General features: G+C 29.8%; 1 protein-coding gene across 1 annotated transcript; it reads left to right on the forward strand.

The window, feature by feature from the left end:
• The first annotated feature begins 14,270 nt into the window (after positions 1 to 14,270).
• LOC126836461 (anaphase-promoting complex subunit 2) lies at positions 14,271 to 19,533 on the forward strand. Its single transcript, XM_050569910.1, has 13 exons — positions 14,271 to 14,497; positions 15,194 to 15,647; positions 15,714 to 15,822; positions 15,988 to 16,126; positions 16,200 to 16,371; positions 17,028 to 17,253; positions 17,323 to 17,507; positions 17,667 to 17,841; positions 17,941 to 18,202; positions 18,280 to 18,409; positions 18,543 to 18,628; positions 18,722 to 18,910; positions 18,974 to 19,533. The coding sequence occupies exons 1-13, from the start codon at positions 14,426 to 14,428 to the stop codon at positions 19,172 to 19,174; spliced, it is 2,400 nt and encodes a 799-aa protein (XP_050425867.1). The 5' UTR covers positions 14,271 to 14,425; the 3' UTR covers positions 19,175 to 19,533.
• The last annotated feature ends 1,483 nt before the right edge of the window (positions 19,534 to 21,016 follow it).

The following is a 21,016-nucleotide window of genomic DNA, read 5'->3' on the forward strand; positions in this document are numbered from 1 at the left end:
AGTGAGGTTAGGTTACGTAAAGGTCATTAAACGTACTCTCGCACGCAAAAACAAAATAATAACATAAATTTAAGATAAATAAAAGACAAAGTATTTTTTTACTCTGTTTCGTATTCAGAAGAGAAAAGTTTAAAGGTGTTTTTAAAAATTATAAAATTGTATAAAACATCAAAAACAAATTAAATAGAATTTTTTTTGCACTTACAAGTTGATAACAAGTGGAATTTAGTATTGTTTAAAGCGTTCTTAATTTTGAGAGCATGAGCTGCACTTGGAAGATTTGATGAAATAAAATGCGTACAGACAACAACAAAAAAAAACATCAAATCAACACCACGTTAATATATTTTATCTTCGCGACAAATATAATACCAAAAAAACATAAATATTTGTATTCAAATTAGGACATATAGGACAAATATCGGACTTACAAAATCGATATTCCTGAATTAATTATTTAATTTTTTTCTAAGAAAACTATTTCTTTTCCCGTAATTATTGTGAACTACAAAGAAAATACACTAAGTTATCCGTAAAGACACATCAATTATTAACGGAAATAATGATGCAGTGGACTACGGTCATACGGTCACCCTTATCGAGATAACAAGGGTAGACGGAAATTGTCATAAGGGTCGTTTAAGACCAACATATTGTACAAACACAGTATTTATGTGGATCTTAAGAAATAATGAGACCGGGGAATACGGCCAAAATCGCCGTACTCCACATTCAAGTATTGTTAAAACAATAGAAGTTCTATACAAAGGACTTGTTGCTTAATTTATTGGTCTCAAGTGTAGTACAGACATAACGGCTGTCTAGATATTGTTATTTATAATTACACAGGTAATGTAAACCACCACAAACTATAATAAACGACGAGTTAACGCATAAAATAACAAATAATAAACAATGTCACGGTTTAATGAAAATTCTGTACAGGGAAGAAGTGACCGCTTTATACAATAATACATTTTATGTCTTTCTTTGGAAAATTTGTATTTTCAACCAATATTATTGTTATACGTTGTACCAAACATATAAGGTACTATAACCATAAGTCACTAATGAGGCTTTTTCGGTACATTAATTATATTATTTTCTACCGGTAACGAACTAGGGCTGAAGACAAATATTTTGCTTATAAAATATTTAAGAAATTCCTTAGCAAAAAGTAATGCAATATAGTATAATGACATTTCATAGAAGTTTCTTTGTGAAATGTTGTTTCGTTTAATTACTCGACACTGCGACAATTTTCCATTTTCTACTAAAATATACAATAAACAAAATATGCCAGAATTTATAAGAAACTCGAAAAATACCACGCTTTGGTATTCTGAAAATTTCGAAATGACTTTGCAGTCATCGAAGGTTTGGCACTGAATGAATGCGACTGAAAAACATTCATTAGAGACGGCCAAAGAAATTTAATTTTATTCCACGAATAAATGTATGAAAATTAAAGATATCAGAGCGGGGCAGATAGGGGGGGGGGTGTCGAGGCTGTGACTCAGTTAATATTTTTGGCATGTATTTTACAGACGATTGGTTTAGGTTGTACCTTTTAAAAAAGTCAATTTTACAATAATATTACCGGTTGTGTTGTTTTGTATTTGGCGCCAATAAGTTGATAACTAGGAGGCACTGAGAACATCAAGTATAATATATATGTATAAAAAATTAGATTGTTAACTATCAAATGTCTGTAAGCCTAATCCCACTTAAGCCACCGTCTAGTTAGATATATGGGCCCTGTCGTCTACTCTTATCAATTATATTCCGGGCAATATAATAATGTATATTTGTTTTTTAACTCAATCCACACGCATAAGTACACAATAGTATACTATATATTTTATGCAACCATTTTTTATCAAATTGTAAAACAATTAAAATGTCCCCCAAAAAAATGGAAACGTCGATCGATAAAACATAAGGTTACTTTCAAGAAAAAGTTGTCACACGTGTATATTATACTAGGAAGTAATCTGCTAAGGTGAGCCATCAGTTCTACATTGTCAAGTTTACCCGTGTGATATTATTGAAACGGCAACAATAATATTATAAATCCGTTATTTATGAATCCGTTATCTTATAATATCACAGTGCAAGATTGTTTTTGAATTATTAATTTTATGTTATTATCACTATTTAAATTTTAAAAAAATTATCATTTTTATTAGAATAAAAGAAAAGAAAAAGCCGTAAAACCTAAGAAAAATAAATGTTTACCGCAACTTGCCTTGGCTGAAATTTAGTATATATAATGTTTTTATCAGGTGGTCAATATATACTTAGGATATTACTAAATGGAATATATACTAAGAGATAAACTACTTAAATTGTATAAAATCTATGTCTTTAATTAAACCTTCCTTATCCTTCAACACCGGGAAAGGAAATTTTTTGAATTACTTGAGTAATTCTTAGTTTACAATTTATTAGTCATTTAAATGTCATTAATTGTAGTTTTCAATTTAATAGTCATTTAAACGTATTAAATTTGTTATTTATAATATTTTCAATTACAAATTACTTTTTCAAAACATACGAACTACACAAGAATTACTAAATCATAGATAATAAACAAAATCGTGTACAATGAGGAGAGAGGACGGACGAGGTATGGAGTGGAGGGCACAACTTAGAGGTCTGTAGAAATTAGGAATGTGATCCCTAAAAATTCCATACTTAGAAATATTATACAAGAAAATATCAAAATATAAATTGTTTGCACGAGCATTTTTTTTTAAACAACACTAAAAGAAAAAAATCTATAAAATTTATCCTTAATTTTGTCAAATTTCTCATTCAGTTTTGACTTTTAAATAACTTGTAATTTATAATATAGATGGTAGATAGTAGATAAAATATATCAATTAATTGTTTATAAATTTAGTACCTATGTATATAACACTTTTAGAATGTTTATTTAAAAAAATCGAGTTCTTAAGGTTCCTTGCGGACTTACCTATGCAGGGGACACTGAAATGATAAAATTAATTTTAAAACAAACGCTTTGATGAGAGTCGTTTAGACGATACAAAATATTAATATCTTGCCTCAGTGATTAAAAATAAATGTTTCTTCCACGCTCCGAAATGATTATATGCAATATAAAAATCACTTTAATTTGTAGTATTTTGGTAAATTGAAAAAGTTTAAACCACCTAAAAAAAAACTAAATGTTGAATTTTCGATCATGAATAATTTTATTTTTAAATGACAGCTAATTAATTATTATTAAAAGTGTACTTTTTGTAAAAGTGTACTTTAAATTTGTTAATCATCAAATGAACTTTTAAGTGTAGACTCGAATAGAGTAACCCATTAGTAACGTTATATCGTTGCGATTGCATGGCGCAAAACCACTAATAGCTATTGACTTATCGCCACGTCATAAATAGGGCTTAATCATTATCATATTATCAAATTGTCGATACAGTTTTTTTTTTTAATCTGTCATCCGAGCTTCGACTGTCAACATCGTCGGTATATATATATGTATGTATATATATTAATCTAAAATAGAAAATACGACGTACCCTTGTTTATACTGTTACACGCCCTATTGGCCGTACTATATATTATTATCGTTATCGGCCGAAATGAAGAAAATCAATAACACGTCAAAGCAATGACAAACCAACAGAACAAAAAAAAAATGTAATCATGTTTACTTGTTCTGAACGCAAGTAACATAACCTCAAAAGTTGAAAGTGATCCTAGGTGCACTAGTCGCCGGTATAAGTTGTGCGGGGATATCCTTGAAAAATACCGTTTCGGATACAATAGATATGCGCACTCGAGGATAAAATTGATAGTCTATTGTTTTTTTTTTTTATATTACAAAAATTGTTTTTCCAATTAAGTACTTACACTTTAGTACGCGGTACGCTTCCGTTGAATTCATATTACTGTTGATAAGAGCGTATATATGTATTTTACATAAACGCTCAAAAGGCGTCTTTATACAACGTTGTTTTGATATATAATATATTAATACCTAGTATTAAACTTTAATGTAATATGTATCGAAGCACTTTCGGTAGATGTTGTTTATGAGTAGAGAATCGAAAATGACGTATGGTATATTCTGGCGGAAAAGCAATTAAAATTTATTTTGGCTTCTGCGAAATATTATCATGTTAGCTAACCGTGCATTGGTACAGCAAATGTATACTGTTGTTATTATTATTATTAGTGTAATAATTATGCTTCAAACGTTCCTTGAAACAAACGGCTTTTCAAAGGCGGTTGCAGTATTGATATTAGGTGTGTTTTTGATGGGTAAACGAAATGTACAATACGTTATTATTAATATAATATACCGATGCCCCCCAATTCGAAACTAAAAGCAATAGAAGTAAAACAAATAATGAAAATTTATTTAGTTTATGAAAGTTATTAACTTGAAATTGGACCATACGTGCGGACAAAAGGGAGTCAAATTTGGCTAAACGGCTAAAAGTGTAAATTAAATATACCCGTTATATTATGTTATAAAAATAAGACTTAAAAAATACAAATTTGAGAAAGATTTTGTAAAAAAAAAAAACGAATACAGAGCCTATACAGGACAATACAACTTAAAAGATAATTTTCAAAAAACTCTTTAATACTCTTTGACTTACCTGCGCAACGTCTTATTAATTGTACATTTTTTGAAAAATCTCATAGTTAAACAAATTACACATAAACTACAACAAATTAACGTTAAGTTTATTGAAAATTAATAATTTACAAACTCAAAAATGTAAAATACAGGGAAAAAGAGCTGAACAATTAAATAATTTTCCTAAATTATAGCACAGTTGCAAGCGTTAAATATTTAATCACTTTAAAAATAACGTTAATGCGAAACTTCATGATAATAATACATAGTAGTATTAAATATAAATGTAAATGTATATAATAAGGCAATAAATATGTTAAAAATCGAATTATTCTGTTATTTTATTTCTCAACAAAGAAAAACCTATTATAGAATTTTAAGCGACTTCTGAGACGGTTCTGCCTGAGCCTCATCAAATTTATAAGTAAACGTTTAAAAAAATAAATAGCCCTTTTGAAAAAACTTAATTAACAAAAACTTTTAATTACCTCGGTGGATAGGCTTAAGCTATAGTGATAAGAACACAAAGATCCGTAATTTACTAAAAATGTCCTTATTTCTGTGAAGCGAAAAAAGGTTTTTTACAATATATTGGGCTCAAACATTGAATAATTAATTTTATTAACCCGACTATGTTTGTTATTGGCGTTTATTTATTACTCGTCGATAGGTATAAACATTACAGATACTTTTTACAAATTTTACATAAACCAGTTCCTTTTTAAAATAATTATAAATCAAATTGTTTTTCTTTACGATTATTGATTAATATGTTGTGTACCTATTAGTACACAATAAATATTTAAAAAAACAGAGGTGGGCAATTAAATACTAAAATTATACCAATACTAATAAAAAATAATCATATTTTTTCTACAAATCGACCAGGCGAATATATCTCAATAATTATCAAAAATAACGGTATTGAGTGCAGATTTTAAATTTGTCATTTTCGATCTTTGTATGTCGTATTGATGGCCATCTAAACATGCAATTTTTATATTTATATTAATGTAAATTTTACTGGGTAAAAAAAAACTCCCAAAACATCTGCTGGAACCGTGTACATGTTATACATTATATAATAAACATGCACGTTATTATATTAATATATATTTTTATGAGTCGAAAACTAAACCAAACTGAGTCATAACGTGTGTCTGCATTGCCGGAAAAAAAGAGAGGGAGAGATAGAGAAATAAAATCGTTTGGTCGTTTTATAAAAGAGGGTGTAGATAGATTGCTTTTGGTCAGATTTTGATTTTTTTTTTATAAAAAAAAACCGATTTCTCTCATTTTCTGTCCATTCTACAATACCGTCCCCCTGTCGGATCACATATTGTGTGATGTAAGAGCGCGTGCCATTCAAACACCCCAATCGCTCAAATAAGGGTGCAATAGGTTTTTTTTTTGCTTCACTTTAAAAGCGTACGGCCGTTCTGAGAAAAAATCCAAATCAGTAATTACTCGAAATTGCTTTTTGTTTGCCGTAAGAAACGAGACTTGCGGTACATAATAATTTTTATGATAATAATAACTCGGTTGAATTATTATCAAATCGATACGAGGAAAAGTAATAAATACATACAAATATTATTTTTTTCTCGTGGCAGGAGTATGACAGGAATGAGAAATAATGTTTTGCCTGTGCTATTATTTGTTAGCGGACGAGGATCAAGGTGCGGGTTTTGGCTTTCCCCGCTTGGCTTTATTTTTTAATTTAAGTTTAAGGCCACGGCGACCCGGTAAAATGGAGTAGGAAAAAAATGTTTTTTTGCACCATGCAAATGTTTAACAGTATTATTATTTATTTCCCCATTTTATTACTTTTTTCTGGGAAAAAAAAATATTAAATTTTCCAAGGGCCAGTATGGTTTTTGGAATTTTAATTTTGCCGTAATCCCGTTTTACATTGTTGTACGAAAAACACGGTAGTCTAAGGTGATTTCAATTATGTTTTACGAGCAAAATGAATTTATGACTGACAAAAATATTTGATTAAAATAGTAATTTTAAAGCATAATCGAAATCAATGAGCACAGTTTAGACGAAACAAATAGAATTTCAAAAGGTCAAGTATTGCGTGAACAGAAATTACGACTTGAATACATTTGTACTTAAACTGTTATCTGATATGACAACAAAAAACGCTATTAGAAAGATAAAAAAAATGTTCCACAAAAAGAAATCTTACCGGAAAAAAGTAAGAGAGAAATTCGACGTCAACCATCTTTCATTATTATTCTCGAGAGGATGGTTTATTCAACAATAATTATTCTGATATTTAATATCATAAGGATATTGAATTTTTATAGATTTTTTTTTAAGACAATTATATTATGCCAGAGGTATTTTATCGGTGCTATGTAATATTTTGAACTAGAGTCCTTGAAGTTGAAAAATGATGTTCTCAGATATTATGTGAAGTAATGATCGAAATACTTTGCCTCTGGAGTATGCGCCATGGGTCTTGATGATTGTCATCCACTGGCTACCACCGTAGTAATTATAAAAATATTTTTATATACATCCTTCGAAATTTTCCCCTTGAAATATTTAATATACTACTTAAATGGTTTGCTTTATCTGGCAGAAATCTTCGTTATTTTTTCTTAAAATGCGTTTTCATTGACAAAATATATACCAATATAGTTTTTTTTGTAACAAATTATGAATTATAAATATATAACTTTTGTTAATGAAGTGGTTAAAACTAGGTATTAATCTGACATATCTATATGTTTCATTAAATACTTAAAACTAGTATAAATATCAGTTGGTAGTCCAATATTTCATGGAAAGTACGTTAATAAGAATAAGATATCATTTTTTCTTTTTGTGTTACCTTAATACCTATAATAATTATGCTAGACAGTAAACTGCATTTTTGTGCATTACAAATTTATTAGTTTTACCCAACTGCTAAAAATATTTTCAAAAACAATAAATTCCCTCGTGATCTGAAGAGGCTTTGGTAGATTACAGATTTTAAGCTATCGTTTGTCAATGCCTTGGCGACGATAGTAGTTGTTTTATTGCCACAAAAACGATATCTTCACTTACCCCAATAAACACATTGTACACCGTTATTAGCCCCAGCTCGACACTTAAAACAACCGCAGCACTTACCCCGGCTGCAATCAGCGTCGAAAACGTGTAGTTGTGAAGTTAGTTAATGATAAAACCATGAAAAGGTTAACGCGTTTTGCGGAAAGGTGTTATTATATAATTGCAATTTACAAGGTTATTAGGGTTGTTACAGTGTTGCCTATAAAATATTATATTGTCGGATAAAAATGGTGCCTATACTTCACCCCAATTGCCTTGTGCTCCCCGCAGAGGCGACACGCCGCGAGGCAGATTGAGGTGTGTAAACGAGTGAATAAATGGTGCCAACATTTTGTGTGAAGCTACTGAAAAATGTTGTGGAGGAAACTGACTGTTAAGTGTGGGTTTTAACTTTTGCAGACTTAGAAAAGCCCAGTCATGGCAGAACGTCATTCCTTGATATTACAGAAAGGTTTGAGAATGAAAAGCGGATTTCCGAGATTTTAAATACACAAATAAACCAGAGGTCGTGCATGAAAGCGAAAAAGAGATCTAAGTGTGGCTGTGTGTTGAAACAAATGTATCTCATTAAAGGATACGAGTTCAACGAAAATCGGCTTTAGCGGTTAGCCCACAGTGGTTTTTCTTAGTAATATTTGAACTTAAAAGGCGATGTACGTTGCTGGCGTTTATTGTTTGTGACGGATGTGATTTTAGTGCACGCGTATATAATTGTGTTAGGATGAGCCACCATGTTGTCTAATAGAGGCTATTAAAAAAGAAAAAAAAATCTATCGTTAAAAGGCTAAACTAAAGCATAGGAGAGAGGCAAATTTCATACCACAGAATAAGTAAGAATTCTCCATTTTTTAATTCGTATTAATCATTTTTTCGACAGCTTTCTGAAAATAGCACCAAAGGCGAATAATTCAATAATAAAATATTTATTTTTGTCGGAATTTAAGTTCTCTTCAAATGTCAATTCAATATTGTATTTAATTTGACCGTATTATATATTTTGTATAATATATAAATTATATATGTAATTTTTATTAACAGTTACTATTTAAAACCAATAGACATTTGTCGATTGAATTAAATTTAATATTTAAAGCATTTCGACGACTCGTAAAATGTTAAATTATTGTATTTATCAATTACATCTAACGAACATGAAAAATCAGCAGATAATGTGTTTGCTGTAGCATTAAATTTGGACGTTTCTGCGTTATAATTTAGCTCTATTATACAATGTGTATAATTATACATTTGAAAATATATAATATAATAGATTAATTAAAATGAGAACATGGCGGTTAATTTACCATCATTTGTAAGCGATATTCACGACAAGCACTTCTTGTACTAGGTCAATTACATATTGCAAACTTAAGACCGAGACGGCAATGCGTGTCCAGTCAATACCAATACATTATCATATTTTTATGGTATTATCATATAGAGGCCGGATACAATAATTTGTACTTTGTGTTGTCATCTTACTGCACACAGTAAACACCTTTGAGAAGTTTTCTGACCCCAAATATATCCGCTGTTATTAACAGCTTATATAGCGGATAAATTGCCGGGACAAGTGCGTTCGGTGGCAAATTAAGGAACACAATCGGTCGTAGAGCCTTTTCTTAATCCGTTGCAGAACAAACGGCAATAACAATCATACCCAAATCAAACCCAATTATCGCGAAACAATCAGCCTGTAGCAAGTATTGGTTTCGACTTTCGAAACGTCACCGTACAAGCACGGAACAACACCCACTGGTCCGAGGCAATTGTGTTTTAATTTGTACACTGAAATCGATACGGCTTTGTACAAATACTATAGTTACAAATAATATCATACCTATTGTTATGTTGTTAAGGAAAACTGGGATAAAGCGAATGTGCGTTTAGAAAATTATAAATTTTGAATGCGGGCCTATTGTCTACACAGCTGTAAATCAATAAATTAACAACAAAAAATACATAGTGTGTATAATTCAATAATAAATTACTAAAAAAAAGTTTGTATTTTAGATGAACATTAATGAAAAAATATAATGTTTTTTACGTTCGCCGCGCAAGGTTACTAAAGTAACTCGAAGAAAATCAACAGTGGATAACATATAGTTATTTAGATTTTTCGTCAAAATGTATTACTGCTATCTTATACCAAGAAGATCGAAGCCATTTCAAAAAATCAAAAATTCAATTTATGCATACTCGAAAATATCATTTGTAAGTCAATACTGCTGTCAGGGGTTCCAAAGTATAAAAAAAAAACACAAATGACTTTGATTTAAATATATGTTTTACAACATACCACTCACTGATTCATTTTTATCTGATTTTTGAAAAGATTTGCATATTTGAAAACTCCAAAGTACCCAACATTACCTTAATATTTGTCACTGTAAAACTACAGTTTCGGCGTCTTAAGTCATAACTCACAGCAAAGCCAATACATAAATGTATTTATGGAAAAACACCTTTTCCGTTTATTTTCCAATAATTTATTATATTCACCCGCAGGTCCAAGGAATTATATTTTTCATTGCTATAATGTTCACTCGACCCTGGCCAAGTGATTTTAACGGTAAAATATACACTAAACATAAATCTCAATAATTCACATTATTATAATTTATATAATACTGCGAACACATAATGTACGCACCAGTTTAGAAATAATAATATCATTATTGGCCTCACAGATCCAGGTTTTTATTATTTGCTGTACATCATGGCTTACTTGCTGATCACCAACTTGGCGACCTTTGTTTTCGTGTTCGAAGAAGTAAGCGTTTCGTTCTTAATTTGAAAAGTCAATTAATTATATACGTTACCATTTGAGTTTCAAAAATCAATGAAGGTCTGGAAAGTAATAAAAAAAGAAAAATATTTGGTAGTTTTATAATATTGTAGACAAACATTTTTTTTCAATAACAAAAACAAATAAATTACAATTACTTTAAGAGAAATCTAGTGTAGGACATTATGGAAGCATTGTATAGGCATTTTTTTGCTAAAACTTAACATTAAGCAAACATTTTTAAACATACATTTTACAATTGGAAAGAAGTAGGTATGTATTTTGATAATTACTTTTTTATTTTAAAAATTCTGTGACATTGTCGTTTTTTAGAATTGGTGAAGGTATTTTATAATTAAATTAAAATGTTATTGATAGAATTTTAGGGGTTCAGATTTTTATATTAACATTTTTTAATAGTTAGAGTTTATATTTTCAAAAACTATCTGCCTTTGTGATAAAATATTTTTTTCTTAGTAATTTTGAAAGCAATTTAAATTGTGTATATTTTGTAATTGAATACTTTTGAAATTTATTTTTTCAACACTTAATCAAACCGTTCGCCGCGAGAATTCATAATTAAAAAAATTATCATAATATTTATGTTTACCTTATTATTTAATTAAAAATAATTGAATTCCTACATTTTGCAAAACTAAAAGATGGAGGCTGATAACGTGCTTGTGGTGAACTATGCAAATACATACATCTTTTCGCCATTTTTGATTAATAATTATTTAGGTCACTGAACAACAAATGAGTGTTGAATCTGAAGAATAAAAATTGTTTTTCGTTCCGTTTGTTGTTTTATAATTCTTGTTTTCGTAGTAAACAAAAAAAAAATCACATTTTGAAACGAAACGTTTACATTGCAATCTCATTTTCGTGTACCTACACACACTATGTGCGTTTATTGAAGCAGGGAAAATAAATGCTTTACTTCCATTTACCTATTCGTGGAAATAGGGTTAGAATCTCATTCTTTCAGATTTCTATTTGAACTTGTATTCGTGGAAATCGTCGTTTCTATATTGTGCCAATGTGTACATTTTTACGGCTGACGGAACGAAAAAGTTGAAAAATAATATCACAAGTCGCTGAAAAACCATTAGTTCTTAGTATTGACTATTATTTAATGTAATTTCATTCTTAAACGAAAGGTTGTTTTTTTTTTTGTTCATTTTCTCAGCACACGGAAACTTCAAACGACGGCGACGAATTTGGCGAGTGTTTTGAACTGTGTTTCATAATCAGACATCTATTATTCATAGAGTTTTTGTGCTTACAGAAATTCGTTATTTACGACATAGCAATATCGAAATTATACACCGCGTAAGTCCAATGCAATATGTATACGGCATATATAAGGTAAACGTTTCCAAATAGAAAAATGTCCACGAAAATAATAATAATTGTTTTCACCGTTGTAAGCTGGTTTTACACGAGGAGTGCACCACAGTCCTGTCACGACTGGTTCGTACAAAATCAAACCTTGTTGGATATTTCAGTCGTAAAAGCACAATCGTGGTGTACTATAATATTATGTATTTGTTGATAATAATTTTAACGAAAATTGTGTTCCCGTGTAAACAACATCTTCACGTTTCGTGTGACACTTTTTGAAACCACTCTCGTGGTTCACTCCTCGTGTAAACCCAGCTTTCCTTTGGGGACGACATTTTTTGTGCTCGGCAATTTTTACAGTAGATAAATGTATACTAATAGATACGTATATCTGTATTATTCTAGATATATTTACAGTATAGAAGAATTACTGTTTCGTCGAATCGCATTTTTTCTTTGGAGCATATTTTTTTCGTGTACGTGCCGACCATATACACTGTGATGTAGTAAAAATATATTAACAACCGCGATACACGCGAGTATCACTATAGTAAGGTGACCCTTATAATAATTATCCAAATTAAGTTTAAACTAAATTCGTCAACAAATTATTATCCGAGTAAGTAAATGGTAAAATAAAAATTAAACGGTTACCGTCAGTAAAATGGTTATCGGCGAGTAAGTATTTACTAAGACGACAAGTTCTCCAAACAAACACAATATTCTTAGGAACAATATTAATTATTATTGCTTGCCCGGCACCGACGTACCTTACAAATAGTAATAATTAATAATACATATTATTATGCCACAACCAAGCACATAATATTACTCTAAATGTGTAGGTTTTGTAATAATTTAATTAGATAAGGTAACCGTTACAATTCAATCGCAAAACATTAACTGTAAACACACAACTAATAGGAATTGAATTCCATTTAGTTTTGTTTAGTTTCCTATATTCTAATAGGAAACAATAGTTCAAAAATGGTTCTATTAACACCCACTAATGCGAGTAGCATTACTAATGATGAATTTTCACAAATTGCATAGGTATTGAAGTGTTGTGGTTTATGGAAACGTGCAAGTACCAACAAGTGATCTACGAAAAAAATATCTCAGAATTAAACAATGGCGACGAACAAAGTGACAGCTCTGAAAAAGCTAAATCGTCAGCGACACAATAACAAAAAAAATTTGATATATTTTACCATTTCGATTATATTAATGCCAATATAAATTATTTCTTTGTCGTTGCAGTTCATATTGTACGCCTATTTGGTTTATTCAATTACTAATTTTATACGTCGGATTTAATAGATTTTTTTTTAGTACTTTATACGGTTATACGTAACGTCGTGAAAAAAAGGATTTTACAAAATATTCCATACGCATTACATAGGTAATATATATTTTACATAACTGGTACCTGTAAAAAAAAAATGGATATATTGACAAAGATCAATATTCAATGGAAATTTGGAGCAGACAAGACGTAGCCAAGAATGCAACCATTATTTGATTATGTTGTGTGGCTGTTTAGGATTTATTTGACCCCTTTTAGTCCGCTGACAAACATATTAATTAGAAATTTAATACAAATAATAAATTATGATAGTCTTGTAAATAAAGTACACATTCATATGCTAAAAAAAAAAAATCATAATTTATTTGTAATAGTTGAAGGTAACACAAAAAAAAAAAATTGATATCAAAGTAAACTCGTGAGTACATACAGACAGGCAAAACGATAACACATGCTTAGTAATACACAAAAATAATAAAAACCAAATTAAAACGAGAAAAACAAAATTTCATATTATTATTAACAACTAATAGGTACGTATTATACTTTATAGGTAGACCGTAGATAGTTGGATGTATGTACGATTTATGTTAAATATAGGAATAACATACTTATATATTATTATATTAATGCGAGGAGCAAGTTGTATGTGAATGATTTTTAATTACAAAATATGGAAGGCAATTCCCGGTTAATTAATTATATTTTAACTATAGTGCTTTAACAAACATCCAGATTAATACCTATAGTGCCTACCTATTTTGCAATGTACAATTTTATTCACCTACCGACGAATTTATGGCCCACGGAAAGTAGGTACAAAATTCGAATTTCTTTACCCCGTTAAAAACTAAGAGGATCTCATAGCCGGCCAGAAATCCGGTGGAAAAATCATTTCCGATAATAACCCTAAACGCAAAACCATAAAAATGTGAATCACTTTTATTTAGACATTGCTACTTGTCAGTTGTCATCATTACGTCAATGGTTGTCATTCTGCAACCGCTGCTCTGCCGGGACAACACCACTTGACTTACCACCATGAACCACGAATATTTCCATGGAACCGGTCTGTTATCTTAACCATCCAACAGAATGATAACAGCGCTTGTAACCAAAACAATGATAACGTTCATGCCAGTTGTCTGTGATAACAATTCCGTTTTGTTTTGCGTTCACTCCGGCAAATTAAACGTATATTTTGTAGTTTACCGGCGACTGTATACAATTACTATGTACGCGATTTATAGAATCAATGTAGTATGTCTATGATCTGCTTTACCCGATACTGACCATAATGGATTCACAACTAATATCTCAATATTGGAAAGATATTACAACGGCTTTTCCGATTTTGTCTGACAATAAGGTTTGTATGTGGTTTTTTTGTCATTTGTATACTATATAAAAAAAAAAAAAACTACATAATATTCATTACTATTATACCACAATTATTTACAATATATATATATATATATATATATATATTATTTTCAACCGAATGAATATTTATAAATACTTTTTCCTTTTATTTTTTTTTATTACTAATTTTGTTACACATCTTTTGTATTCTTGAAGTCATTGCCTAAAGCCAACATTTTTCCATCAACTAATATTATGTAATTTAACGCATAACTAATTTGGGGTTGTATCGTTAGATAGCATTTACTGACTCCAACCAATATAATATAATATAATATAATAATAATATATGATATAATTTTCTAAATACCTAGGTAAAACAATTAATAACTTGTTTAATATTTTTACATACTAGGTACCTATGCAATATTGTTTAGTCTTTGTTTTTTTCATTAGATGCTTCACTCATGTCATACACGTATACAATTCTTAACATTATTATGTTTTTTAGTAACGATAGTTTTTTTCTTCTGATAATGGTTTAATTCATTTTTAAGAAGGATATCTTAAGCGTGTAATCGGTAATGAATTAAAGACATTTTTCTGCTACTTTAAAAACAAATTTTTTTCTAATATTACTACACGTTATTTACACTATAAAGTGATGAGAACCAAAAGGGTACAAGTTAGTTCTAATTTACAGGATGCCGAACCATGTGATGATGTACAATTTCAATCAATACAAGAAATGATTAAAACCAATAAATTCTCGAATTTTGTTTACGAGATGGTTAACATTCGTGTTCGTGAAGAGATCAAATCTAAAATACTGAACGAATTTTGGTTGTACTTTATGTCTGATAATGTTGTCGATTGTAGTTTTCTTAAAGACCAAGATCTAATGCCTGATGACTATAGCGGTTTTGAAAAATTTAAAACGGCCACATGTGAATTGTACGGTATAATCCTGACGTATACGGAAACAATCAAACGTCTTCAACTGTTATTTGATTCGGAAAAAACAAATTTAAGAAAGAATTTCCTCTTGCAAATCTGTGCAATTCTTCATTCCACTCTTCCCGCCGAATACAACACGATCATTTACCAGTTTTATCGAGTCGCTTTAAAAGTTTTTACCAAAGACGACGGTATTGGAGGTGAGTTGTAAAAATTGATTTTTTTTTTATAATTTACTATAATAAATACCTTATTTGTTATTGTAGATAAAAAAAATACTTCGAGAGACGGCGTGTTCCGTTGCAATGGTTGTGCTTTTGAAGTTGTGGATTGTAAATGTGAACATATTTTGGAGTCTTTTCATTTGACTAACTGGTAAGAAAAAATATATAATAAAATGTTTACCTTTTAAATGTTAAATTAGTTGAGAGTATAAATGTTAAGTTAGTTATTAGTTGTGAATTTAATCGAACTGCTCTATTATTTTTTTTTTTTTTTGTCTATCCTAATAATTAAAAATATTAACGTTTTTTGAAATAGGCAACTAATCGATATCGGTTTGTTAGAACCGTTGGCAGGTGATGTTATTATAGACTTGATTCGTAATAGGATCGAAACTGAGGTTCAAGACATAACAAAAGAAAATTTTGGAGAATATCAAGTATCACTTTTAGAAAAGGTAATTGTAACAGTTTTTTCTTTAAAATATATTTATTGAAACAAAATTTATGACCCGTTACATTTTATTATAGTGGATAGATACTGTCGTTTACGATTGGATGAGGCATATATACAAACCAAAATGTAGTAACGTGGTGATAATAGACGATAAGAGTTTGGAAGTATTCATGAGGAAGCTGAAGCATTTACTTTACGAGTCTTACACCAAAACTAGAATCGATCAATTGTTCAACATAATTATTGGTTGGTACTGATACAGTAGAATAATTAGCAAACTTTATAGAAATGTATTAATTGTTGTTTAATGTTTAAAAACACTCAAACACCCATTATCGAAAAAATCCCATAGTCTGGTTTTGAGATAATATTTATAAATTGATAGTTTACAATAGTAAACCAAAAGATAAAAAAAGGTTATCGGCTTTTTTTATTTAAAGAATGTATATTGATAAAATAAAAAAGGTAGAAACAATAATACACACGTAGTTTAGGAAAGATTTTAATTTTGCTGTAAAGTGTTATGCTAATTTTTATCTGACCGCCAACCATTAAACATCTTCACGTTAAAACTATGAAATTTGTATTGTTTGATAATATAGATAATTAAAAGTTCTTTTTCCATTTGGCTTAAGCGACATTTTTTTATAGTTTCCAGTAGAACGAAAATGGTTTATCCAACATGTTTGTATTCTATTGGCTTAAGTATTAACAGTTCAGAAACATAACATAAAAAAAAATTCACTTTTAATGTCAAATACTATTTTAACACTATTGATATCGTCGTTTTCATTTATTTCTATTTAATCTGTACTACTGTACAGTATATAAAGTACACAAAGTAAAAACTAAATTTCACGAGTAATTTTTTTCGTTAATACATTGTTATTTATTCATTATAGAATATCCGGACTCTGAACCGGCTGTTATGGATTTATCAGCCACGCTTAAAAAAACTGATTTGAAATCAGTGTTATGTCGAAAGTTGCAAATCGCGTTACAGAATAGACTACTCCACCCAGCTGTTAACACCATTGACATATTGACAGCTTACACGTCGGCAATTAAAGTCTTGAGAAAAATTGATGCCAGTGGTGCGCTTTTACAAGAAGTCACTCAACCTATTAGGTAGTATAATTTTTTAATTCCGTTAAGGTTTTTTTTTTTACAGAAGTAATTTTTATACATTTTCCATAGAGTGTATTTGCGAAGTCGTGAAGACACAGTACGTTGCGTTATGACTACACTTACGGAAGAGGGTAACTATTTGACTGATGAACTAGTGAGAGGTGAGAACATGCTAGACGACGAAGACGTTTACGAAGACGAAAGTATGGCGGACTGGATGAATTGGAAACCGGATCCAGTGGACGCAAATCCATGTAAATGAATTATACGAAATTAAATGTGCATTCTGTGAGGACATTAAGTTGGCCTCATAGTATTAATAGTAAAAATAGTAACTTTGTCGTTGACGATAAGACTACATTGTATCATAAATGTATATCGGTAATAAACCGATTGGTATTTTTTTGTTTTAGCACCAGCTTCTAAACGATTCCGTAACTCCGATATTGTATCAATGTTGGTGGACATTTACGGTACGCGAGAATTATTCGTCAACGAATACAGAACATTACTCGCAGATCGGCTGCTTACACAATTTACAGAGAATATCGACAAAGAAATCAGATATTTGGAATTACTGAAATTGAGGTTAATAAAAATAGTAAATGCTAAATGACTAAATCAGCTAAATGGCTGATACTGTTGTGTAAATTGTTGTATACACTTAAAACACTACAATTTGTTTAGATTTGGTGAATCGTTGTTACATTCGTGCTCTGTCATGCTGAAAGACGTGTACGATTCGAAACGAATCAACCACCATTTGTATTCGGATCCAACATCAAATCTGTCCACAAACAGTACAAATAGTGAACAAGAATTTCCAGTGACTGCCATAATTGTGTCGGCTCAATTTTGGCCGACCTTTAAGGACGATATTAATCTAGAACTGCCTGCGGTTATTAAAAAGCATATGGACAATTACACTAAAGCGTTCGAAGCTTTTAAAGTTAGTGAAATTTGTTGATAATTTTAATATTTGCAACTGTGTCCTTAATGAAATTTACTTAATTTTTTTTTCCCCAGGGTAACCGTACTTTAAATTGGAAAACACACCTTGGCATTATTGACATTGATATCGAAATAAACAATAGGAAGTTAAAACTATCAGTCTCACCCATTCACGCAACCATATTATGGCATTTCCAAGATAAAGGTGTATCTCTAGTTATACAATTACTACTTATTATTATTATTATTATTATTATAATACTATACTATATATGGTATATACTATCTTATACATATTATATTTTGCAATGAATTTATTTGTATTTTTATGTTTCCAGAGGAATGGACAATTGATGAGCTTAGTATGGAAATGCGTGTTCCCGCTACGAATCTGAGACGACGGATTGGCTTTTGGCAAAATCAGGTTCAGTTCATACGACGAATGCAATTGAAACCGATCAAAACATTTATTGTTCAATATCGAATAAATGTTTTTTTTTTAATTTTTTGTTTTTAGGGTTTACTGAGGGAAAAATCGGTTGATACATTTATTCTCGTGGAAGACGGCATTCCGACTACGAGTTTATCGGGAAAAGGAAATAGGAACAGCATGGGAGGTCGTGGTTCAGAATTTGCGTGTTGTGAGGACGACGAAATGGAAAGCGCCATGGCTTCTGCACAAGACCAAAGAGAAGAAGAATTACAAGTAATTGCTCTTTTTTTTATTATTATTATTATAAAACTGAAATATTTTATTTTACCGTTATAGGTGTTTTGGTCGTACATTGTGGGCATGCTAACAAACTTGGACTCTTTACCGCTCGACAGAATACACCAAATGTTAAAGATGTTTGCTACTCAAGGAACTGGCGTCGACTGCAGTCTGACTCAACTGCGAATTTTCTTAGACGACAAAGTCAAAGAGCATAAACTTTTGTTTACTGGTGGCCGTTACAAGCTGGCTAAATAATAATCTCATACAAAAGCTGCTGTTGTAAAAAAATATTTTGTACAATTTGCATTTAGCCAAAATCATTTTAGTATAATTTCTATTTTTATACAAATTTTTTAGTTATATTTGTTATTATTTAAATAATAATTCTGTCGTCTTATGCCTATTGACGATTGTACCGCATTGAAGTTAATATTTAATTTTTGGATAAACGATTAACGCTTACCTTCAGCTTAATTATAAAAGGGGAGGGATATCATACAACTTGTATACCCATAAAAAAGGGGACTTCACATCCCTATTGTTTAAAATTAAAGACGTTGTAAGCTGTAACACATGACGTGCCAAGTATAATTTAATATACAGTGTCCCAAAAAGATTCACTTGATTTCAATATGCTATAAATCTTGAACCCCTTATTTTGTGGTGAAGAAAGGATTTTTTCGGGATCTATTGAACTTTAACACTATTTAAACTTTGTACAGTTTATGCAGTTGACAAAACTAAATATGTTTTAAACATTCCGGCCCTTTTGGGTAATAAATTATTGAAATTTGAAGTTATTGGAACGAAGTTCCTTATTTTGACTATTATTGTTTTTATTATCATTTTAATTTATCTTATAACATCTTGATCAGAAACAAAGTATTTTATTTAGGCTGTGTTAACTTGGCAAGCTTTATTCTTTAGGTTTTCTCTTGATTTGATTCTTATTATAAGAACAATAAGAAGAATTCGTTTATGGGGAAGCTATTAGCAGCAGATATTTGTTAAAGTTTTTGTGTAATTTTACTAGATTTCCTAATAATAATTATTAGACTAATTATCGATTGTATTGTCCAAATTATTTAAAAAACGGTATTGGTACTCAAATCATTTTGCAAGTATCGAATACAATATACATATTTTAAATACACTTTATAGTCAAAATGTATTTGAATACATTTTAATTTTTTTTTTTCTTCAAATATTCTATATTAAATAGGTACTTTTTAAAAAATCATTTTCTGAATTGAGAGTATTTTATTAATATAATGGCAGTTTTTATAAAGTATATTAATTGTTTTGTTTACATTAAGGTTGTAAATTAAAAAAATATTGTGTTACTTTTTGTTTTTCACGCCGATAAGTGAGATGACTATTTTATCTCGATAGCCAAGTCTAGATACTAAGTATCGTACTAGCTGAGCAAATTTATTTTACACTATACCACGGTTGATAGAATCTCTTTTATCTCGTTTTTAGTTACTTCGGTTATTAGTTATTAGTTTTTTCTAATTGTGTTTTTATTCGAGTTATTTGTTTAACTAAACATATTGTGGATAAAAAAAATTAAGGGATTTCAAAAATAATAAATACAAACAATAAATATTAACCAGAAATAATATTATAACTACCGTAATACCGGTTAACTTAATGTAACGACGTATTTTTAAATAAAATTATTTATCGAAATTCGGGTAGGTTTATAGTTTTGTTAAAAAAATACTTTTTACAATAGAACACGATATAATACCTATTCTCTACCTTATCAAACACATGAATATGCTGTTGTTTTATTAATAATTTTATATATTAGATGTACGTTGTATGGTCTATATAACATTTTGATCAACCACAAACTTCACGAAATGCAGATAATCAACTTCATCAGGGAATCAGCAATACCCACACCTAAAAAAAAAAAAAATTAATTAATTTTTGTTGCCTGACAAAAGTGCTAATAATAGTATGTATACGTCTTTGTCCTTATAAACAGATTATACTAAAAGGTGTAGCCACAATAGTTGGAGATTTTTTAAGTTTGGTTCAAAACATTAATCACTGTGATTCGTAGAACTTTTTTTATTTTTCGGCCTC

Source organism: Adelges cooleyi, unplaced genomic scaffold, assembly GCF_023614345.1.
Source record: "Adelges cooleyi isolate 19-005CV unplaced genomic scaffold, UGA_ACOO_1.1 ACOO_flye_CR_arks_rails_tigmint_CR_PRNA_247, whole genome shotgun sequence".
NCBI lineage: Eukaryota > Metazoa > Arthropoda > Insecta > Hemiptera > Adelgidae > Adelges > Adelges cooleyi.

Excerpts from the sequence above, each read along its gene's own strand:
- LOC126836461 (XM_050569910.1), top strand. The coding sequence starts at position 14,426 with ATGGATTCACAACTAATATCTCAATATTGGAAAGATATTACAACGGCT. Across the intron at positions 17,254-17,322 it reads GAAGTCACTCAACCTATTAG|AGTGTATTTGCGAAGTCGTG; the intron begins GTAGTATAATTT and ends CATTTTCCATAG. Across the intron at positions 18,629-18,721 it reads TTGGCTTTTGGCAAAATCAG|GGTTTACTGAGGGAAAAATC; the intron begins GTTCAGTTCATA and ends TTTTGTTTTTAG.